Below are 19293 nucleotides of genomic sequence, written 5' to 3' on the forward strand. Positions count from 1 at the left end.
ACAATCACGGGTGGGCGGCCTCCAGCACGTGCCCCAGCCGGGAATCCAGCCCGCCACCTGGGAATGTGCCCTGACCGGGAATCCAACCGGTAACCTTTCAGTTACTGGACGACGGCTCCAGCCAACCGAACTATGCCAGCCAGGGCATTGAAGCCATTTTTTTTAATGTTTTAATCATTTTCATTCATTCTAAGGATCATTCGTGATTTTAACTGAAACCAGATTTACTTTTAATAAAGGTTTGTAAGAATGCCTATTGGAAAACGTGTTCATCTAGTACATATAGTTGCATTTTTAAAAACTAGGCTTTCATTTTGAGATAATTGTGGTATCACAGTTGTAAAAAATAATAGAAATCACATGTATTCTTTACCCTATTTTCCCCAACGTGACAGCCTGAAAAACTATAGTGCAGTATCACAAACAGGATATTGACAGTGAGTCAACCAAGATACAGGTTTTCCATCACCACAAAGATCCAGCCCCATTCCTGGATCCTTTTTCTATAACGTCCTCATTTCTGGGATTCCCGGGTCAGGTCAAGGTCCAGCGAAACAAACACCCACACCCCGGAATCAAGCGGGTCGCAGGGTGTTGGCCGCCCAACCAGAAGCTGTCGGAAGTTACGTCAGACAAGTTGCCGGAGGAGGCGGGGCCTCCGTGGGAGCTCGCCCTATCCCAACCCGATGAGGCTGGAGGCGTGGCTGTAGCGTCAGCGAGAGGCCGAGCCGGGCACTCAGGGGCGTGGCCTGGGCACTCCGGGCGTGGCCTGGGCCCGCCGGGGGCGTGGCCTGGCAACCTTCGGCAGCCAGAGCTGCACCTCGCACTGAGGGCTAAAGCGCGCGCGGCGCCATGCGGTCGGCCCGCGGGGCGAGAGGCCGCACCCCGGCGCCCCGTCCTCAAGTAGCCGCCACCGGGAGGCCACGGGCCTAGTCACCGCCTTTGTTCCAGCCGCGCCCCCCACGCCGCCGGGCCTGGCCGGCCCGCTGTGGGTCCCGGCGCCCGTCGGCTCGCGCGGCGCGGATGCGGCTGCGGGCCGGGCCTGGAGCAGGCGGAGGAGGCGCCGGCGGCCGCGATGGGCAACTGCTGCTGGACACAGTGCTTCGGATGGCTTCGCCGAGACGCGGGGCGGCTGCCGCGCGGCGGAGGGTAAGCTGGGCCCTCTCCGCCGCCGCCGCCGCCGCGGGACGGGGGCCGGCCGCTGCCGTGTACCCTCGCGGGCGTCGGAGCCGGAGCCGGGCGGGGGGAGGAGCTGGGCGGGGCACCCCCGCGCTTGTCTAGCCTCCCGCCTGGTGGGCGCGCCCCGGGTGGTGAGGCCTCCAGGGTGGGCGCGGGACCGGTTCCGCAGCCCAAGACACGCCCTGCGGGAGCGCCCCTGCGTCCTCCGCCCCGGCGCAGCAAGGACACTGGCCGCCGGCGTGGGCGCCGCGGAGGGCTCTCGGGTGCAGCCTCCTGGATGCGGCTGGAGCAACGCCGCGTCTGTGGACTTGGCCTTGCCGGGTCTCCCCGGTCGTTCGGCTTTTCCGTGCCTGTAGCGGAGGCCGTGCGTAGCCTTTTCACGTGAATTTTTTGGAACTTGGAGAGGCCCGAAGCTCTGTAACCCCAGGGAAGCCCGTCCGTACAGTACCGAATGTCATGATTAGTCAGTTGTGTGCTTTTTATTTTACAGGGTGTGGAAAAGGTTAGAACAAAGTCCATGGGAATTAGCTTTGTTATTGTTAAATAAATATATCCCAGGAATTCACACTTAGAATTGAAAATATGCCAAGCCACTTTGTGTGAGAAATAAGGCCTTTTCAGTTTCTAGAACAGATCACGTGTAACTGTCCGCAGGTAGGAACCGTAATGTTGCATCTGTGCCCTTCTGCTTGTGTGCAGAACTCCTTGAACAAACAAGCCTTGTGGAGGCAAGGAGAGCTTGTGGGCTGTGGACATGGTCATCTAGAATCATATGATGCGCCCTGGCTGGGTAGCTCGTCCTGATATACCAAGATGCTATTGGATCCCTGGGCAAGGTTTACACAAGAATTGACCAATGAATGCATCAATAAGTGGAACAACAAATCGATGTTTCTCACTCTTATGTGCTCGCTCCAAACTCAATCAATAAAAAAGAAATAAAATATGATGCTGGTATTGATCTGTTTCTTTTAATCCGTAAACATAGGTTTGTACAAGTTCCCTTACTTGAATCTCTGGATAAACTTATTGTTTTACATTCATTTTAATATTATTTTAGGAGTTTCTAGTAAACATGTAGACACAGGTGAATGTATAATTAATTGTTATTTACAGAATAAGGTTAAATTTCACCTGTTGTTTTTTTTTTTTTTCCACCTGGTAGGACTTTTTTTCAACTATAGATAGCTAACTAATAGTTCATCTAAGGGCAAAAATTTAGGGGTAATCATAAAAACTTCATGTAATTTATATTTGTCTCATAGCTCATGGCTCTTTATTCTGTAGATATTTGGTTGCCATTATTTGTCAGTGCGTTATCTTGTACTTTGTCACTGGAGTATCTTGTATGTAGATTAACAACTTGGCTCTTGATTCTGTGTGATAAGCCATTCTTCTCTTGGAACTATGCACTTAACCTCTGCCACATCACTTTTATCTTCTTTAAAATTTTTTTAAATGGTATTTATAGAGAGAGAAACATTAATTTACTGTTCCATTTATTTATGCATTCACTGAATGATTCTTGTATGTGCCCTGACCAGGGATCAAACCCTCAACCTTGGTGCGTGGAGATGACTCTCTAACCAACTGAGCTGCCTGGCCAGGGCCACTTTTATCATATCTTTCTTGGCATTCTTATCCTGTCTGTTAAATTTGGCATTTTCCTCTGTCTTTCCGTTGTTTAGTTCCCTCCACATATACATGTACTCCTGAAGAAATTTCATCCATTGCTATGATTTCAACTACCACCACTCCCAAATCTCATGTCTTCTGAGCGGCTCTCTTTGACAAAGGCTCAGCACTGTATTTGCCTGCTGAAGAGATACACTGGGACGCGCCAGGGCTCCTCAAGTCAGCCTATCTAACCTATCTAATGTCTGTGTTCCGATAAATATCTGAAATAGTGCATTCTTCTTTTCCCCCAGATTTCTTCTTCCTCTGCTCCGTGTATTCTCCAATTCCCTCAACAGCTTCATTCAGTCTTCTAAGACACCAACTTCATCCTCCTCTCTCTCTCTCTCTCTCTCTCTCTCTCTCTCTCTCTCTCTCTCTCGAATGAGCTGTTTAATTTCTCCCTAACACGTGCTGAGCCTGGTTCCTTCTGCTCTACGTCTCCCTCAGGAATCGTCTTTCTCATGGCTGGCCACTGGCTTCGGGGCTGCAACTCGCACTCCATTGCCTCTCCAGAATGTCACCTAATGGAGCTTGGCTTCCTGGAGCCCACTCGGGATCACGCCATCCCAGCTTTACGGCTTCCTGTGCACCCAGCTCCTAAGGCTGAATTGCCCGCCTTTCTTCCTCTGGGAAGGGGTGAGCTGTGGTAGTCAGTGTGCAGCGTGAGGTCTGCGTAGTTGGGATTATATGCAGCTCTGCTTTGGGTAAAGAGTGTAATCTCACTCACTGTTCTTTCATTCATCTCATTCACTGTTCTTCCATACACATCAGTGAGAACAACATTAAAAGAAAAACACTGAATCTATTCTAATTTCACACTCATTCTGAAACCTTACGATTTCACCTTTCTTAATAAATACAACCTCCCAACTGAGAGTAGTATCCAGTTTAAACTAGTAACAGGATAATCTAACCTTACTCTATTCTACCAGCCTAGTCACGTTTTCCTTAGACTACAGCATGGGCATTGTGGACTTCGCTCCCTGAGCACGAGTTAGGCCGCACGGGGCAGGGAGGGCTGGCCCGTGAATCAGTGGTCTCCGCTGCTCTCCCTCCTGCACACCCTCAGTATCCCATCTCCTCACAGACTGGGCTCCTTCCCATCACCCTTATGTGTGGTAGTTCTTTTCCTGTCTCAGAGAACTCTTACCCGTAAAGATTACCTTCCCTATGAAACCTGTTACAGCACCCTGAGACAATCATATCGCCCCGAGGAAATAATATTTTACACAGGTTTAAATCTACTCTATATCAGGGATTGACAAACAGTTTTTATAAAGGGTCAGATAATTCGGCTTTGCAGGTCAGAAAGTCTCTGTTGCAGCTACTCAAGGTCGCATGCTTTAGCACCAGAACAGCCGAGACAATAATCAAGTAAATGAATGTGACTGTTCCTTTACAGATTTGGTTTATAGAAATGGGCGTTGGGCCAGGTTTGGGCCATGGACCATGGTTTGCTACCTCCTGGTCTACACCATGATTCAGGGAGTATGTTTTATCTTTCTCTCCATGTAAAGTCCAGGGCAGCTTTAGGGAACTTTAGACTATTAAGAAAGAAGGAAAATCCACTGTTATTTTCTTAAAATCATTATTCTTGCAGTGTTTTTGGTTCAGCAGCTCAGCTATCATCATAACTGATGTACCTGAATATTCAGGCAAGGGGAGCTTTCTGTCCAGGAATCCTGACACATTAGCAGTTCTCAGGTGGAAGAAATACCAGTCACTTCAGCTCTGCCGGTGACCCCACCTCACTGGCAGAAAGGAGCCGGGATTGAAACGACTTCTGACGAGAGCGCAAGAAGAAAGTGGCAAAGCAGGACTGTGGCCAACCCTCAGGAAGACAGAAATCATGGCTACAGAAGAAATGCACAACTTCAACACAGACGACCAGGATGCCAAAACTGTTAAAGCCTGTGCTGACCTTGGTTCAGTCCTCAGTTCAAGTGCAGATGGCAGTCAAGGCGTCAGGAGCAGGCGGAGGGCAGCAGTGGAGGAATCAGGTCACCAGGAGCCCAGAAGTGTCCTTAGAGACCAAGGCTGGGACCGTGAGAGTCAGACAGTGAAGAAGGCTGATGGGAAACAGACTCATTTGCAGTAGGGTGTTGGAAACCCGGAACCCCCAGAACAATGGGCCAGTGGGTCCCAGACAAATAATCCTGAAAGGTCGCTGGGACAGGTGACAGACTGCAGCTGTCCTGCTGGGCACCTTGTGAGCAGGCGGGGGTCTTCAGAGAAGACAGTGATGCCGGGGACAGAGCGGCGGCAGGGAAAGAGGAGACCCCACGTGGGAAGGACTCACTCCTTGAAAGAAGCCACAGGCTGAGTCTCCTGGGCTGAGTGGGGCTGTGAGGACAGGACCCTGGGCACGTCACCTGTTCAGGGGGTCACCTGGAGTCAGGGCCGACTGAGCGGCACAGGACACACAGGGGGGTGAGGAGTTCTTTCCATCAATTTTGGCAGCTGTAACGGGAGCCACATGATAAGTGAAAGTCACAATCTCCTGGCCCTTCCCGCAGTAAAGCAGTCCGAGTGGCTTGTCCTGGACTGACACGCATACTGAGTTCAGGGTGGACGTGTCTGCAGAGCAGACATAACAAAGATGCTTGTTTGACTACATGTAAGTTTTACTATAGGAGCAGAAGAGAATGGTTAATTTTTTTAAATGTCAGCTTCACTGAGGTATAACTGAGAAAACTGTACATCGTGCAGGGAAAGATTAAAATTAAAGGCATTACTGAGGGCCCGCGGGAAACATCACTGTAACAGACTGTGTGGTTGATGTGTGTGTGTTACTGTCTTTGTTTGCGTGGCCTTGGGAAGAGAAGCAGCAGCGCCTAGCTTCGGGTGAACAAGGTCCCCCCGTCCAGAGAACAAGGTCCCCCGTCCAGAGACCGCACCGTCAGTGTATTGGCATTAATCCTTTCAGGTTTCTGTCGTTTTGCATGTTTCACAAAAGTCGGAAGATGCTCTTGTCATAAGCATTTAGTACGTCAGTACTTTAACAAGATAGTTTTTTTTTAAGATAGTTTTCTTGATACAGTAAAAATAATGAGATACATTTTTAAATTTATCTGTATTCTGTTTTATGTAGTAAATTAATTTATTACAGGCTTAGTAAATATTAGTACCAACAGAAAAATATTGTTTGACTAAACACTCATAACTAGGTTTAAAAGTCTGGACTATTTATATTCTTAGGTAAATTTCCTGGTTTATTTTGATAAATATAAGGTACTAATATGTTAAAGATTTTAAGGCGCTGTTGAGAAAATGTTTTTATTCCATTATATTAACTCGGGATTAAATTTGATTTTAAAGTTGTTTTTCTGTTTTTCTTCCCAGATCCAAATATTTTAGAACATGCTCAAGAGGTGAGCATTTAACTATAGAGGTGAGTAGAGTCACTGATTTGATTGGATGCAAATGCCTTTGGGGGGCTTTTTTCAACTGAGGGAGAAGGATCAGGGCCTGAATTTCGTGTGAACTGTCTATTTCCCTGTTACTGGTGCTAATGAAAAGGGAAGAATTGAGGTCCTGGTGGAAGGGGCAGTGGGAGAAATTGGCAGAATATCCAGGTCCTGAAAATAAAAACCAGAAATTAGTTTTTTAAAAAATCACAAACCAATATAAAAAATAAGTTCAAGATCATAATTTTAAATAGTTTTAAGTAATCCATTTAGATTCCTGTATTTTTTGAACCTTTCATTGTTTTCTTGATCTTGAGACAACAAACCAATATTAACAAGAAAACCCTTTTTTCTTTCAAGTGGTTATTTATCAAATTATATTTAAAATTCAAATGTTTTAATGGTAATGACTTTCATTAGGTAATTTTACGTACTATTCATCACATTATGCTTGAATTGTTTGCATTCCTATCTCTAGAAGGACACTGTATTGGGAGCAGTGCTACCATTTAGTAGATTTTCCATAAATAGCTACATGAATGAATGAATAAATAGAAGTGTTATAAGAGAAATTCTTGTTCAGATATCTTTTTCAGTCCGTTTTCTTTTAGTAATTTTCCTTCTTATGACGTTAAATTATTCTGAATTCAAGTGGAAGATTCTGGCAGTGTGGGTTTAAACATCTGTATGAAATCCTTGATTCAGGGGAAAGTTCTATCAGTTCCTGATTTATGTGGGAACTTGCTGTAGTTCTCCTTTTGTTTTTCATGTAAAGTCATAAACCAGAGATAGCTTTTCTTGGCGGTCTGGTAGGACTGCTAAATATACATCAGATGAACTGATGGATAGAGACTTACAGTATCCTACAAATAGGAAGATACATTATTTTTTAGGTGAAAGTGTGACATTGTTATTTGTGGGACAGGTACCATAGACAGGTCTTTCTTCTAACACTGGCTTTCTTGTTCTTTCAGTTTGAGAATCTAGTAGAAAGCGATGAAGTAAGTATTTCCACAGTAGTGTACAATTCACATGGTTTTCTTTACTCATCTAATCAGTTTTAACAATTAATTAGTTTTTAAATAGCATTTACTTCATTTTCTTTTATTTTAGAATTTTATCTTTTGGGTTTATTTTTACTGTTTATTATTAGTTCTTTATTTCCTTCTTTCACTAATTTATTTTAGCAAGTAATTCAGATTTATAGTTCTATTGTAAAACATATATGTAATTTATATATAGTTCTGTATGTCAGCTATGTATGTTATACATATCAGTTATATAAAACAGGTTTTAAAAGCATTTTTAGAACTCAAGGAACTTTAAAAAGGGATATTTCTAACCTCTTGCCATTAGGTAGGTAAAATTCCTCAACAGTCCAGTGTAGACCTCTTCTTTAACCATAGTTTTAATGGATTTCTGAGGGTGGAATTTATACATATTCATTCTACTATCAGTTTCTGATTTTTGTCATTATCTTTTTTTTTAAAACAAATCCTCAGGATATGTCCATTGATTTTTAGAGAGAGGAAGGGGCAGCAGGGGAGAGAAAGGGAGAAACACGGATTGGTTGCCCCCATGTGCCCCTGAACCAGGGATCAAACCCGCAACCCTGGTGTGTCAGGCCGACGCCCGGGCCGGCCGAGCTACCCGGCCAGGACCATGCTGCTTTGTAAAAGAATTTGTGGCTCCGTGTGTTTTCCTGAGGTGCTTTCCGAAGGTGCCTGTTGGTTTTGGGTTAAGTTTTGTTTTGCTAACCAGTCTCCTTCTCTGGCACGTCATATTTTATGTTTGGTCTGGTTGACCTATTGTGTAGTGCTGTTTCCTAGATTCATTTGGACCATTTAGAATTTTATTTCTACTGTTACTTTGTCATATATTTTAACTGTCAGATGTGTATAGCATATTTGTATAAGACAGATACATGAACCCAAATCAGTCTTGAAATTAGTTATTAGGATGCAAAATACTGTAGGTAATTTCATATTCTGTGACAGATAAGAAGAACAGTTGATTCTCATCACGGTGGTTAGGTTTTATGAAGTCACTGTGGTGCCGGGGTGGAGAATTCCGGAACTCACTCCGAGGGGACAAACAATTCGGCTCCTGCACACTCCTGCACACTCCCGCTCACAGCATTTCCATCTGTTGGTCGTTATACAAACTTGTTTTATGTTCCCGTTTGTCCCCTCACTTTGATACATGTTATCAGGTCACTGACTTTGAACTCACAGCCCACAGCACTGCAACTCAGGCTGAATAAAGCTCATCTAACACATGTATTTTCTCCATCAGAGAAGTGTCACAGCTTTCTTGTGCTGAGGAACACTAGACAGCACCTCAGCACTGTGCATGGGGTCATTTTATCAGTGATATCACCAATAAAAACATACAGCTACAAGAAATGTGGCGCGCGTGAAGTGGCCTGTAGAAAGAACACAGCACAGAGCTGAAACAAGGCGAAACGCTGTGTGCTGTACCTCCGCCGGGCCATGCAGGTGGGCAGCGCCGGTGTCTGCTGCTCCGTGCTGGTCTCTGAGGGACCCTCAGTGGGCAGGGGGCATGGGCTGTGAGGCTGCTAACACACTTCCCTTGTCAGTGAATTTGCACAGACAGAATTCGTGAGTGATGAGGGCACAAAAGACATGTCTGGTACCGGCCTGATCCCAGATGTTCACTGGGTACACGATAAATATTTGTAAGAAAAATTAATATCCTGCATTTTGTTTTCATATAATTAAGCAGATATTAAATGAAATTTTGCCTTTCCAAAACAGTAAAATTTTGAAGTTTTTCGTTTAAAAACTCATTAACCTTGTCTATTGTGTGAAAAATAGATGAGAGCGAATATTTTGATTAAGTACAATTTGTATTGGCTTACTTGAAATAGAATTCAGCTAATGAAAATTTTTATTTTTTAATTAATTTTTTTTACAGGGGGAAAGCCCAGGAAGCAGTCATAGGTAAGGTTTGTCTGTCTGTCTGTCTCTGAGTAACTTCTGGGGGGACTGCAGAAGTGCTCCGGGCTCTGTCATCAGTTTGCTTTGAACACTTTCCATTTCAGACCCTGACCTTTCTCCTCCTGCGAGGCTGAGGCACCTAACCTGCCTCAAAAGGCTGCCTTGAGCCTTAAACAATTTAATGTGCGTAGTGCCTCCCTGCTTTCCTCTTGAACCTAAGTTGTTTCTAGGTGGTTAATGTGGGATTTTGGTAAATAAAAAACCATTTACATTTTCTTTAATTTTTAAACTTTATCTCCTTTCACTTTCTTATGACGTTCTAAAGCATGTTCTACTAATTACAGGTTTTTAAATATCTTTCTGTAGTAATTAGACCTGTGACTGCCTGTGCCAGAGTGATCAGAAATGGAGCAGAGGGAACTGCAGTGATTGCTGAGAAAATGGGGGAAGCATGTGGAGGGCAGGAAGCACAGGAGCCCAGAGCAGGGAGCCAGCCTGCTGGGGCTCCAGCTTTGCCACGTCCTGGGTGCTGACCCGGACCTGTCTTTCCCTTATCCCACTCACACACATAATCTCTGTGTTGACAAGGTTGCTGTGAGGAGTAAAATTACTTAATGTACATAAAGCACCAAGAAGAGAGCCTGACACGCGCTAAGTGCTGGGTGTGCTATCATGATAATACTGGACATTTAGTTACTGGAATCTGGGCTGAAAGGGGATGAAAGAAGGGGCAGTAGCTGGAGGTGGACCTATGTCAGATGAAGGATTTCCTTTCCTTCCCACCAAAGAGAGGTGGAAGCAGATCGAGAGTGGGCTGAGGGTGCGGGCTGGCAGGCGGAGCAGCACAGAGTTCCCAGGTTGGGTGGGGACAGCTCCATTGTGAAAGCGTCAGGAGTGGGCCTGGAGCAGAGGCCTTGGGCAGGCTGAGGATTCCGCCTGGGGAGAGGGCAGACTTCGGTAAGAGGGTGGCAGAATTCGAAGGACTTGTTGGTGCATGCTTCTCATTTCCCAAAGTTGGGTGAGATTGACCTTAAAGAGAACAGACTTTGACAAAGGAACTCAGGGATTGTGTGATGATTCTGCAGGTTGGGGTGGGGTATGAGGGGTGCTTGACTGTGCACAAGGGAGGGTTGTTGCTGGGGGCTGAGGGCCCAACGTGTAGGACTTGCTCTGGCCCTTCTCAGCAGAAAGGGCGAGTCCACCCTGGGTCAGAGTGAGTCGGGGGTGAGGGAGGCGCTGTGACAGGGGCGCAGGAAGGAGGTGTGTTGTGAGAAGGTGGCGCAGATTTGCTGCAGCGCCCACGCTGGCGGTGGAGGGGGGCAGTGCGTGGGCGGGGTGGGCAGCCTGGGATACTTCGTGGTGAACACTCGGGGAGGAGGCGGTCAGAGGGCTGCGGCAGAGCCAGAGTGAAGTGGACCTAACATGTCTTCAGAGGTGGTTGTAGTTAAAAAATGCGCTGTACCATGTCACCTTCCTCAGCCTTCTGCCAGAATATAGCAAGTGTTAGAATGTCTGCTTTTTCCTATGACGAAGTTACACATCAAATTGCGTCAATACATTTTATAGTAAAATTTCAGAATTTCACTGGTTTTCTGAGTGTTTTATTTGGACTCAGTCATCAGAAGTTTTCTTTCTTTTTCACCCTCATTTTTCTGTGTAGGCCTCTCACTGAGGAAGAAATCGTTGACTTAAGAGAGAGGCATTATGATTCTATTGCTGAGAAACAGAAAGATCTTGATATGAAAATTCAAAAAGAGGTAAAAAGTCTTTTATGTTGCTTTTATATGTTATTATAAAGGGTCTTTATAGGGGAAGTTGTCCTAAAATAATATATTGCATACAAAGTCATTGGACCTCTATTTAGACATATACAGATGAAATTATTTAAAAGTTAAAAATTATTTCAGCCTATTACAATTTGTTTCAGTTTAGGTTAATTCATATCAGCAATCATATGCAGCCAAAAATGAAGAGAATACAGTATCCTAAGAAAAGTCTTAATTTAGAAGTAGCGACTCTCATGCACCTTTGTATTTAAAACCAATTTTAAAAAATTACTGTTTCACAATAAGTGTGGTTTTTAAAAGTCGTCTTGTTCGTTTCAGATAAATTTGTTCTTAGTAAGGGAAGTCAGCACTTCTAATAGTCCTGAATGTTGTATTTATTTTAATGTATTCACAAAATGGCCTGTAATTGTAATAGATGATCTGTAACAGCTTATAATATTTATTAGCGTAAGGAAAAATAATTTTGTTCAAAATTTGATGCTTAACTTTAAAAAAATATATATTTACTTATTTATTTTTAGAGAGAGGAGAAGGGAGGGAGAAAGAGAAGGAGAGGAACATTAATTTGCGTTTGCCTCTCGCACACCCTGTGCTGTGGACGTGGTCTGCAACCCAGGCATGTGCCCTGAATGGGAATCAAAAGGGTGACCCTTTGGTTCGCAGGCCAGCACTCAATCCACTGAGCCACACCAGCCAGGTTGATGCTTAACTTTCATTTGAAATGCAATAGATTATCACTCAAGTAGTTTGCATTCTATTAGAACGGCAAGAACTTAACTTTGAAAAGTAATTTTTGAACAACTTGATAGTAAGACAAATCAGAAGACCCGGGATGATGAGACATGACCCCTGGAAGCTCATTTAGTTCACTTTAGTTGATGGTGACATGATGGGCTGTAGGAGGCCCAGAACCCTTCAACTGGTCAGGTGACAGGTGTTAGAACGATTATTGAGAATTCTGAGAAAGAAGCAATTTTGTATTTATGCAGATTAGATGCTGCTACATCATAATTTCAGTTTCTAAAGAATTCTGTAATATGATTGATTTCATGAGAAATCACAAAAATATCAATTCCATTATGCTTTGTAGAGATCAATTTTTTAATAATTTACTTTTTACTTTATAAATAGGAACATTTTATTTTTAGAGCAGTTAGACAGGTTCTGCTTTTGTTAATCCTTACTGTTTTGTTCATGCACAGTTAGCCTTACAAGAGGAGAAGTTAAGACTAGAAGAAGAAGCTTCATACGCTGCCCAGCGTGAAGCAGCCAGGGCAGCCATGCAGCGAAGGCGCGAGGAGGTGAGGGAGACCAGCCTCCACCAGGCTGCTTGCTCCTGGTTTTCTCCGACAGAGCTGAGTCAGCACTTTCCTGTCCTGTAGAGTCAAGGGCTTTCTGTTTGACAAGTGTATTCATGCCTCTATCTTTAGGAATTTAAAGGCAAATTAGTTGAACTTTTAACAGCTGGAAATAACATCAAATTACATCCTTGGTTCTGAATGCTCTTTTGCCTGAGATTAGCAGACACTAACTCTTGTTTATCCCAAACATCACTTTCCGTTTTCTAAAATCCAGTATTCTTTTGGAAAAATAAATGTACTCTTAGAAACAGGGCAAAAATAGCCTTTGTAAGTTTAATTTTGTTCATTTTTTTTAAACAAGTCCTTTAATTGCTAGAACTTCTTATACTTCCCAGAGTCAGGTAAGCCGGGCAGTTTGCCCCACAGGGATCTTGCATATTGTTCATCTTTATTCCTGTGTCTGTGGGAGGCTGGGAGCTTGGGCCTTGAGAAATCTTTGGCCCCTTTTCAGAGAAGGCAACAGGTTTACGTATCTTTACCCCGTGCTGATGACCTGAGCGTCCTCAGGGTGCCAGACAGCTTTACTAACAGACACGACAGGGCCCTGGCTAAGTGTCGGGTGTGTTGTTCCCAGCAGTTCACAAGTCTCGCCTTCTGTGATCCTCATAACGATCCTAGGGGACAGGTAGTGTGTTGAGTCCCCCGTTTCATAGACGAGGAAAATGGGGGGCAGAGAGGTGAGGTGCCTGCTGCAGACTCCACAGCAGGCACACGGCAGGGCCAGAGTCCCGGTGCCACAGCACCTGGCCAATGGCCTGCTCAGTACCTGCCGACACAGTCAGCCCACGCGAACTCTCTACTCCCGTGTGAACCGACGCAGTGCAGATCACACCACAGTCGGCCGCCGTGACATGGAGAAGCTGAGCAGTCACACCTGTCCTAGGCTGTGTGGTTTCCGCATGACCTGTGTCTTTTATCTCTCTCTCTCGTGTGTTTCCGCAGAATAGTCACATTACTCGGGGAATGATTTTTTTTTTTTAGTAAATTCTAAATAGAAAGTTTAAAAATTAACTCACCTATACTAAGAAATAAAAGTACTTTTCTGGTTACAATGTAGACAACTCCTTTACTGTGATAGATTCTCTGCTGCTCGCCTTTGAAAGGCCGCAGGCATCACCTGTGCAGCATCTCTTTGGGTTCTCTGACTTTGTGCCTCCCAGACTGCAACAGTCTCCACAGGCTGCGCACAGGCTCACAGGCACAGGCCAGCGCGTTTGGCCCTCACCACAACATTTCCTTGTCGTTTGCCGGGGCGTCTCGCAGCCCCTATAATCAGCAGATGGGGAAACGGAGAGTAAAGAGACACGCCAGGGACTCACAGCAAGTCGCTGTCAGAGCCTGCTCTGCCCTGCCTTCTGGGCCCCGCTGCTGCTTCCACCCAGAAGGGAACCTGTGCTCCGTCCTAACCAGTCCCTTCTTGCCCCTCATCCTCTAGTTAGCACCGGTTCCTAGGTGTAATAAGGATGTTAAGTGTGTGTGTGTGTGTATCTTCTTAGTTATTTTTTTAAAACACTGAGTATTCTGACCACTTAAGGATTATACACTGGTAAATTGAGAGAAATTCTACCCATAAATATAACAGTGTAGAAGTGAACAGGGATGAATTTAAGGAAAAAGACTTCAATAGAATAACTTTCTAAGTTTTTCTTTTTAAACTACAAAAGAGAACATTTTGGGCATTGCACAGTCTGAACCACCACACTTGTGCAGCAGTGACTTTGCTCTGCTTCGTGTCTCCAAAGCAGGGAAGGCCAAGCGCCGCGCCTGGATGCCGCCCCCCCGCCGGTGCCGAGTGTCCGAGGTGACTAGCGAACCCCCTCCCTCCTGGTAGAAAATGTTCTCTGTATGTCTGTACACACACTCAAGTGTGCGTGTCCCTAACCATGACTGCTTCGCAAAGACACTGTCCTGCAAGAGTACTGAGACCACTTGCTTTCTTTATCTTGAAAAGTGGTCATCATCTGTTCAAATGGACGCTATTGCATCTTTAAGAGTGGTCACAATGTCTGTGCAGAAAATGATGCCGCATCCCACGGACAGCCCGGGATAAGCTATTTACGCCCTGCTGTGTGCGTCCTTCGCCCCCTCTTCTCTCACAATAAAGTGCGTGTGTGGTCGTTTTGGGAAGAGAGTTTCCTCAATGAGAGAATCTTCCCACACTTCATTATCATAAATCGTAAAGTTATACTTGCGGCTAAGCTTTGGAGATTTGACATCAGGGTTAACCAAAATCTTATTTTCAATTTATTGCTAACATTAAGAAAATTAAGACCTATTTTCATTCAATTATTCTATTTATGCAGCAATTATGAATTTGGGTGGGATAAACCATCAAGCCAAAAATGTCACATTAATTTAAATATGCATTGTGTTATATCTCCTATGAATATATTAAAAAATTATTTCACTTTTAATACAGTTCTGGACCAGAAGACGACTTTGAATCTTGTTTGAGAAATATAAAGTCACAATATGAAGTTTTTCGAGGCAGTAGTAAGTCTTTTAAAATATTCTGTGTACATTTTAAGCTTCCTTTAGGTACATTAAACAGATGGTAACTGGAGGTCCTAGCTGTGGTTCTGTAGAACATCCCCCTTCGGTTCATACGGCCCAGATGGTTCAGTTAGAAGTCCTCAACTAAACAATATCCTCTTTCCTTTTTCAAAAGGGGTCGGACCAAAATATAGTCTCAGGCTATTTCTGTAGATTCATGTGGGAGTCAGGGTCTCTGCTTTCCATTTCTGACCTCACCTCTCCCCCCCAGGAAAAGGAAGGGGAGGTGAGGGAGCCATGCAAAGTGCATTTCTTTTAATTCTTAGAAACTGACTCGTAAGATGAAAATGACTTTCTCCACATTGGCCAAGTGAAAACTCCCAGCAGTAGAAGCATGGTAGTGGTTCCTCTTGAAAATACAGACCTTTTTTCATTTGTTCTGTCATTTTTTTCTCTTCATTCGTTTTTTGCTGCCTTTGTAATAGACTATTAAGAATAATACCTGGGGAGGTTCGTCGCACTTGAAAAGCGATGGTGCATTTACATTTGCATGTCTCCTGTGCTGCTAGGTGGCAAAACGAAAAAACCAGAAAGGGGGGAAGCCCTGTGTGTTCTCAACAAACACACAAATGTAGTGGTTTCAGTCATCGCTGCCTGTGACAGCAAAGGGCTGAGTGACGGTTGGGCAGGCGATTACTGCAGGAGAGGCGGGTGAGGGGAGGACACAGACACCCCGTTCACTGGCCTCTGGTGTCTGTCCTAGGACTCTCGTCGGACGCCACCGTTCTGACACCCAATACAGAAAGCAGTTGTGACTTAATGACCAAAACGAAATCGACCAGTGGGAACGACGACAGCACATCCTTAGATCTAGAGTGGGAAGATGAGGAAGGTATTTGACATTCACCTTGTACCTGAGATGTTTAGTTTAATGTGTTCATGGATAGATACCAAGTTGGTATTTTACTGTAATTTAAACTGAAATGAATGCAAGACTTAGAAAAATCAGTAAAAAAATTTCTTAGACTCTTGTTGTTAGTAATTATCATTAGTTAATAAATTATTTAGAAAGTTGCTCAATTTTTAGTATTTTTTAAGGTTTAGAGAATTTAATTTCTCGTTTTGAGGGTTTTGTAATCCACCCCATGGATTGTCAGTAAGAATTGCTGCCCCCTTGTGGGCAACCTAAAGCCAAAGTTAATTACTTCAGTCCGTTATAAATAAATTAGCAATTCGTTAGTTTTCTTGGTACTATGGAAGCTGTAACACAGACTGAGTTTGAATTTTACCTAGATGTCCTCCTCAATGTTGTACTTTTGGTAGATTTCTTTATTTCTCTAAGATGCAGTTTGTATACATAGAAAGAGAATAGAAACCTACTTTAAAGGATGATTCACTGGTGTGTCCCTTCTGCCTGGCGCAGAATAGGCAGTTAACAAATATTTGAACAAATGAAGGCATGAGTGTTGTGGAAATTAAATAAAATTTCTATAAAACACCAAATACAGACTGTTGCACATAGTAAGTACTCAAAATTATAGCTAAAATGTGGATTTTTTTTAAAAAAAGTCTATTCCACTGAATAAGGTCCAGGTTTTCATGTTAAGAAATAGATAATCCAAAAAGGAAGAACCAATTATAGAATACAGGCCTTTAAGAAAACTAATAAGCATTAAACTTTTCATCTAATTTTGAGAAGGAAAGGACCTTAGATTGCCTCCAGTCCAAGCCATTTGTTTTATCAACGAAGAAGCGTACACAGCGGGGACTTGAATAATTTTACCAAAGACTGCAGTAACTTAAGTCTTCTTTTCACCCAGATACTGTTTCCCCAATCCTGTTCTTACATCACTGCCTGTTTGGATCCCAGTCAGCAGTCGCTTCCCGGCCTTTGGGCTAAGACGAAGTGTGGACTCCAGCAGACCTTAAATTGATTTATTTTAGCGTCGTGTTCCATTTGATCTAAAGCCTTTCAGTTATTTTAATTCCTGATTTTGTCATCTGTGCCCTATACTAATTAGACTGGTAGATAACATAACTTTTGAGGTCATTATTTAAATCCTTAACAGAATTATTAATTAGCTAGGTGAGGACAGAGCCCACTAGAAACTAGTAGGAACCAGCTTCTTTTAGATACAGTGTTAGTGAAATACAAATCCACAAAATTATATTAGCATGAAGCTCATATTTTTATCTTGTCTATAGAAATATCTTGCTCTGCGGGGTTGAGTCCATGATTTTTCACAAGTGACAGACAATAGTGATACAGGCTTAAGTATTATCTGGTAACTGCAGGGTTTGAATCTGTAAGGTCAGAAAACAAAATTACTGAATGTGTCTATGGGTTTTCTCTTATAATCCCTTTTCTAGTCCCAGGTTTTAATTCTATTACTAATGTTGATCCTACACTTACAAATTTCTATCCTTCCTCCCTCTGCCAATACAATGACTGTTTTTCCTCCAAGAATGTAGATACTCCCAGTTTACTGGCCAAATTGCTGTTCAGAATTAGGTCTAGAATAGTTTCCCTGGAAACGTGTCTGCTCCATGGTGGCAGTGGCAGGGGAGGGGAGGGGCGCGGGGCGTGCGGGGTGGGGCTGCGGGGTGGGGGGCGCCCCTCCCTTCGTGTGGCGCGACTTCCCGGCTGTAGAGCGGAGCAGGGTGACGTGCGCATAACACGCGTGGCACGTACAAAGCATTACCGGGAACTGGGTGCGGGATAGATGGAAGTGGGTGGTGGTGGTGTTGTATTCACTGTGGTTTTTAATACCTTTGCTCCAACTACAGGAATGAATCGAATGCTCCCGGTGAGAGAGCGCTCTAGGACCGAGGAAGACATCCTCCGGGCGGCACTCCGGGGTCGGGGCCGGACGCCGGGAAGTCACGCTGCATCAGCCTCTGACGACTCCAACGGGCTGGAGTGGGAGAGCGACTTCGTGGGCGCTGACGTGGACGACAACGGCAATTCCGAGTACTCTGGGTTTGTGAACCCTGTCCTAGAACTCACTGACTCCGGCGCGAAGCAGCCCCGTGCAGATCAGCAGAAGCGAGAGGGTGAGGTCCTGTGACCCTGCTCAGCAGCCGGGACCCAGTGCTGAAGGCCCGGCCCCGCGGTTCAGGGAGGCAGGGACCCTGCCGGAGATGCTGTCCGAACGGCGAGGAGGGCCGGCCAGGAGGGCCGGCCGTGTCCGAGCGCTGCAGAATTAAGTGCAATTCATCACCTGCCTTCTGTTGTCCAAAAACAAGTGAATGGTCTGTCATGTTATCAATTGTGTTTATTTCAACTCCTTTGTAGGATTCCTGTTTAATATTTGTAGATTTTCATTTTTAAAATAACTTTAATAGTTTGAGTTAGTATGTTTTCGTAAGCTTATTTCAGTAGCTAACTGTGAAGACATTAAGGCATTTTGTGCTAATGCTCAGCAGACGTGAGCGAGCATGAGGATGGACTGCCATATTCAGAGTTAGAATAGTGGTTTTTTCCCAACATTACTTATTCCTACCACTGGTTTAAATTTGATTGTCTCATAGTAACCACAATTAATTTTAGTAGCTGACCTTAAAGAAATGCTCAAGTATCTTTTTTTTCTACACTTACTGTGCATCCAAGTGTGATAATATTGATTTAGTCTGAAACAAAGGATATGATATGACAAACTAAGCTTTCAGAGTTTGGACCGTTAAAGTTGGTAATCAAAAGTAATATTGAAGAAAATAAATAGACAGGTTTTTCACTTCCTTTTACATGCACTATAAATGAATACTGACTTTAAGTTTGTTGATATATTAAATTTCTAGGTGTCATTTTTAAAATTTTGTATTTCCAATGATTGGTCTTAGAAAGATTTTACACAGAACATACTCTTTGTGCATGGTTTGGTAAGAAAGGAAACCTTAAAAGGTAATACGGGTAAATTTCAAGGTAAATAAGATCCTTTCTGGTGTGAAAGGATCTGTTGATTTTTATTGTTTTCCTTTGCCTTGTAATACAAGGTGCATTTAATGGGATAGAACTAAGTATATCAATATATGTAACTACTTTTTGTGATATACAACAAACTCTTCTCTGAAGTCGAGGTATCAATTTAAAAGACCAAGGACGTAAGACACTCCCTAATTGCTTTTCTTGATTTTGCTGAGGATTGATGTGATTTCAGGAAGCAAACTCTTGATTTTTGCCTTCGTGTTTCTTTTTCTTGCAACAGTGGCAGCGCATGTTCCCGATGGTGTAGAAGGGTCAGGTGTACATAGTAACTTACAGTCCTGGCTGTACTTAAGAAAAATTACGTGGTCCTTTCCACAGCTGAACTGCTAGGCAATGACATCTATAGTTTCATCTCTGTTTAGCTCATAGAAATAATATGACACTTCAAATATGAAAACATTTTAGATAATGCTATTGTTTATGTCTGTCTTAAAATTTAAGTTG

General features: G+C 43.8%; 1 protein-coding gene across 5 annotated transcripts; it reads left to right on the plus strand.

The window, feature by feature from the left end:
• The first annotated feature begins 783 nt into the window (after nt 1-783).
• AP1AR (adaptor related protein complex 1 associated regulatory protein) lies at nt 784-18032 on the plus strand. 5 transcript variants are annotated; one of them, XM_053911869.1, is made up of 10 exons: nt 784-1149; nt 6199-6247; nt 7238-7264; nt 9201-9226; nt 10884-10980; nt 12213-12311; nt 14036-14172; nt 14791-14864; nt 15628-15756; nt 17652-18032. In XM_053911869.1, the coding sequence occupies exons 1-10, from the start codon at nt 1076-1078 to the stop codon at nt 17930-17932; spliced, it is 993 nt and encodes a 330-aa protein (XP_053767844.1). In that variant the 5' UTR covers nt 784-1075; the 3' UTR covers nt 17933-18032. The 5 variants fall into 5 exon arrangements, with proteins under 5 accessions (XP_053767844.1, XP_053767845.1, XP_053767846.1 ...); XM_053911870.1 differs by having other exon boundaries at nt 14114-14172; XM_053911871.1 differs by having other exon boundaries at nt 14117-14172.
• The last annotated feature ends 1261 nt before the right edge of the window (nt 18033-19293 follow it).

This window comes from Desmodus rotundus, chromosome 9 (assembly GCF_022682495.2).
Source record: "Desmodus rotundus isolate HL8 chromosome 9, HLdesRot8A.1, whole genome shotgun sequence".
Taxonomy (NCBI): domain Eukaryota; kingdom Metazoa; phylum Chordata; class Mammalia; order Chiroptera; family Phyllostomidae; genus Desmodus; species Desmodus rotundus.

Coding starts and splice junctions, on each gene's coding strand:
- AP1AR (XM_053911869.1), top strand. CDS start 1,076: ATGGGCAACTGCTGCTGGACACAGTGCTTCGGATGGCTTCGCCGAGAC. Junction 6,248..7,237: donor GTGAGCATTTAACTATAGAG/GTGAGTAGAGTC, acceptor TTGTTCTTTCAG/TTTGAGAATCTAGTAGAAAG. Junction 12,312..14,035: donor TGCAGCGAAGGCGCGAGGAG/GTGAGGGAGACC, acceptor AAACTACAAAAG/AGAACATTTTGGGCATTGCA.